The sequence below is a fragment of the Volvox carteri genome, assembly GCF_000143455.1.
Source record: "Volvox carteri f. nagariensis unplaced genomic scaffold VOLCAscaffold_60, whole genome shotgun sequence".
Classification (NCBI taxonomy): domain Eukaryota; kingdom Viridiplantae; phylum Chlorophyta; class Chlorophyceae; order Chlamydomonadales; family Volvocaceae; genus Volvox; species Volvox carteri.
In genome coordinates, this window is record NW_003307603.1 from 98,667 (window position 1) to 100,457 (window position 1,791).

Below are 1,791 nucleotides of genomic sequence, written 5' to 3' on the forward strand. Positions count from 1 at the left end.
CCCGTCCAGCACTCAGTAACACCCCCCAGAGCCAGCTCAAGGTCGACAATGAAGGCCCGGTGGCACAGCGTCCCCGGCCTCTTGACAACAGTGTTCCAGAACCTTAGCACAAGATTGGCCCAATGGAACTGGAGCGGCCTCTGTGACAGCTCGCGATAAAGCGAAACCATACTCGGGCTCCTCGCTCCTACCACTGACCGCATGTACGCGCACTGCTCCTGCACCATAGGGTTCGTCATTGCGCGCTCGAAATTCACACCGATAAAATCAGGTCCCCAAACTTGCGCTCCATACGAAAACACCGGCACAAGAGCGCGTTATAGAGGGACATGCACAGCTTAGGGGTACTAATTTTCTTATCTCGACACAGGGCACTGAGGCCAAACGTGGCACGTTTCCCTGCTGCTAGTAACTGTTTGGCGCAGGCTGAGAACTGTGTGCCTGGGCCGTAATGTAGCCCGAGATATCGCGCCGTCTCGTTACCAGCCAGTACCCTCAAACACGCCCCACATAACCGGTACTCCGCTTCCATAAGGCGCTTCTGTTCCCGTGCTGTGCCCCCAAAAATGAGGACCTCACACTTGGCTGCGTTCGCGGCCATTCCCGTCGCCTTGCAATAGGCCTCGAGGAGTCCGAGTAAGCATTGGCCTCTCTCGTGGCCAGTTGCAACTTATGACGCATCATCGACAAAAAGCAATTTGGTGAGCTCACCGCCCGCCAGGCTTACACCCTGCTCACGGAGGATGTTCCATCGGTCAGGAAGGCGCGGCAGTCGGTATCGTGGACCTGGATGTAAATGAGCGAACACCTCAATGAATAATCCGAAAAGGGTGACACTAAGGGGGCACCTTTGCTTTACGCCCCGCCCCACGGAGAATTCAGGGTCCAACTGACTACCCAGCTTGACCCGAACCTTCACGTCTGCGTCGCTGGTCTTCAGTGGATGTAGGATACGACCGTGTAACCCGTACGACTCAAGGAACCGCCAGAGCATCTCGTGGTCGACCGAATCAAACGCCTTACTGAATCAATTTGCATGATGATAAGCGGCTTAGCTCCGGCCGCCGTGTGCTAAGCAATGAGATCCCGCAGCGTAAGTAGGTGGTGCTCAGTGCCGAAACCATGCCTACAACCCGCCTGGCGAGCGGCACGAAGCCCATTGTCTTCACAAACTTTGGTGAGCCGCCTCCCAACAAGGTTGGCGTGGAGCTTGCACAAAGGATCCCCAACCGCAATACCACGATATTTATCGCAACAGGATGCGTCACCAAGGACAGGGGAAAGGGGGCTGGTCGTGAATCCTCGCGGGTACTCACCTCCATAAATACGGTTGTACAATGCCGTCAAGTACGATGCCAAAGCGAACACGGGCCGCTGCCCTTCACTCTCCCTGATTGCGTACTTATAATACTCAGCCGGGATTCCCTCCAGGCCCGCGGATTTATTATTACGCATGGCGCTGAGGCCAGTAATAATTTCAGTTTCCATGAAATCAGTGTTAAGCCACGCCGACAACCTTCGACGGTGCTCTACTCGATCCACATTGATCCAGCTAAATTGGCTATTTCCTGCCCAACAAGCCTCTTCTACACGCTCCTTGCCTGGTCGAAATTCATCACAGCGCAGTATGTGGGCAACCAGGGTATCAGCCTCGCCACTGAAGGCGCGACGCTCGTCCCACTACCGTTAAGCACTCGTTGCTAATGTCTACCTTCTCCCATACACCACTGCCTGGCTCAGTGAGCGCCATTAGGTGTGTGCCCCGCCATGAGGGTGCCCGCTGCCTGCCGG

General features: G+C 55.6%; 1 protein-coding gene across 1 annotated transcript; it reads right to left on the bottom strand.

Annotated features, from left to right (window-relative positions):
- Positions 1-1,077: 1,077 nt before the first annotated feature.
- On the bottom strand, positions 1,078-1,251 carry VOLCADRAFT_35014 (uncharacterized protein; the record flags this gene model as incomplete). The annotated part of the gene is made up of 1 exon (XM_002956357.1): positions 1,078-1,251. A coding segment is annotated over one exon (174 nt), but the record flags the coding sequence as incomplete, so codon positions are not given.
- Between the last annotated feature and the right edge of the window lie 540 nt (positions 1,252-1,791).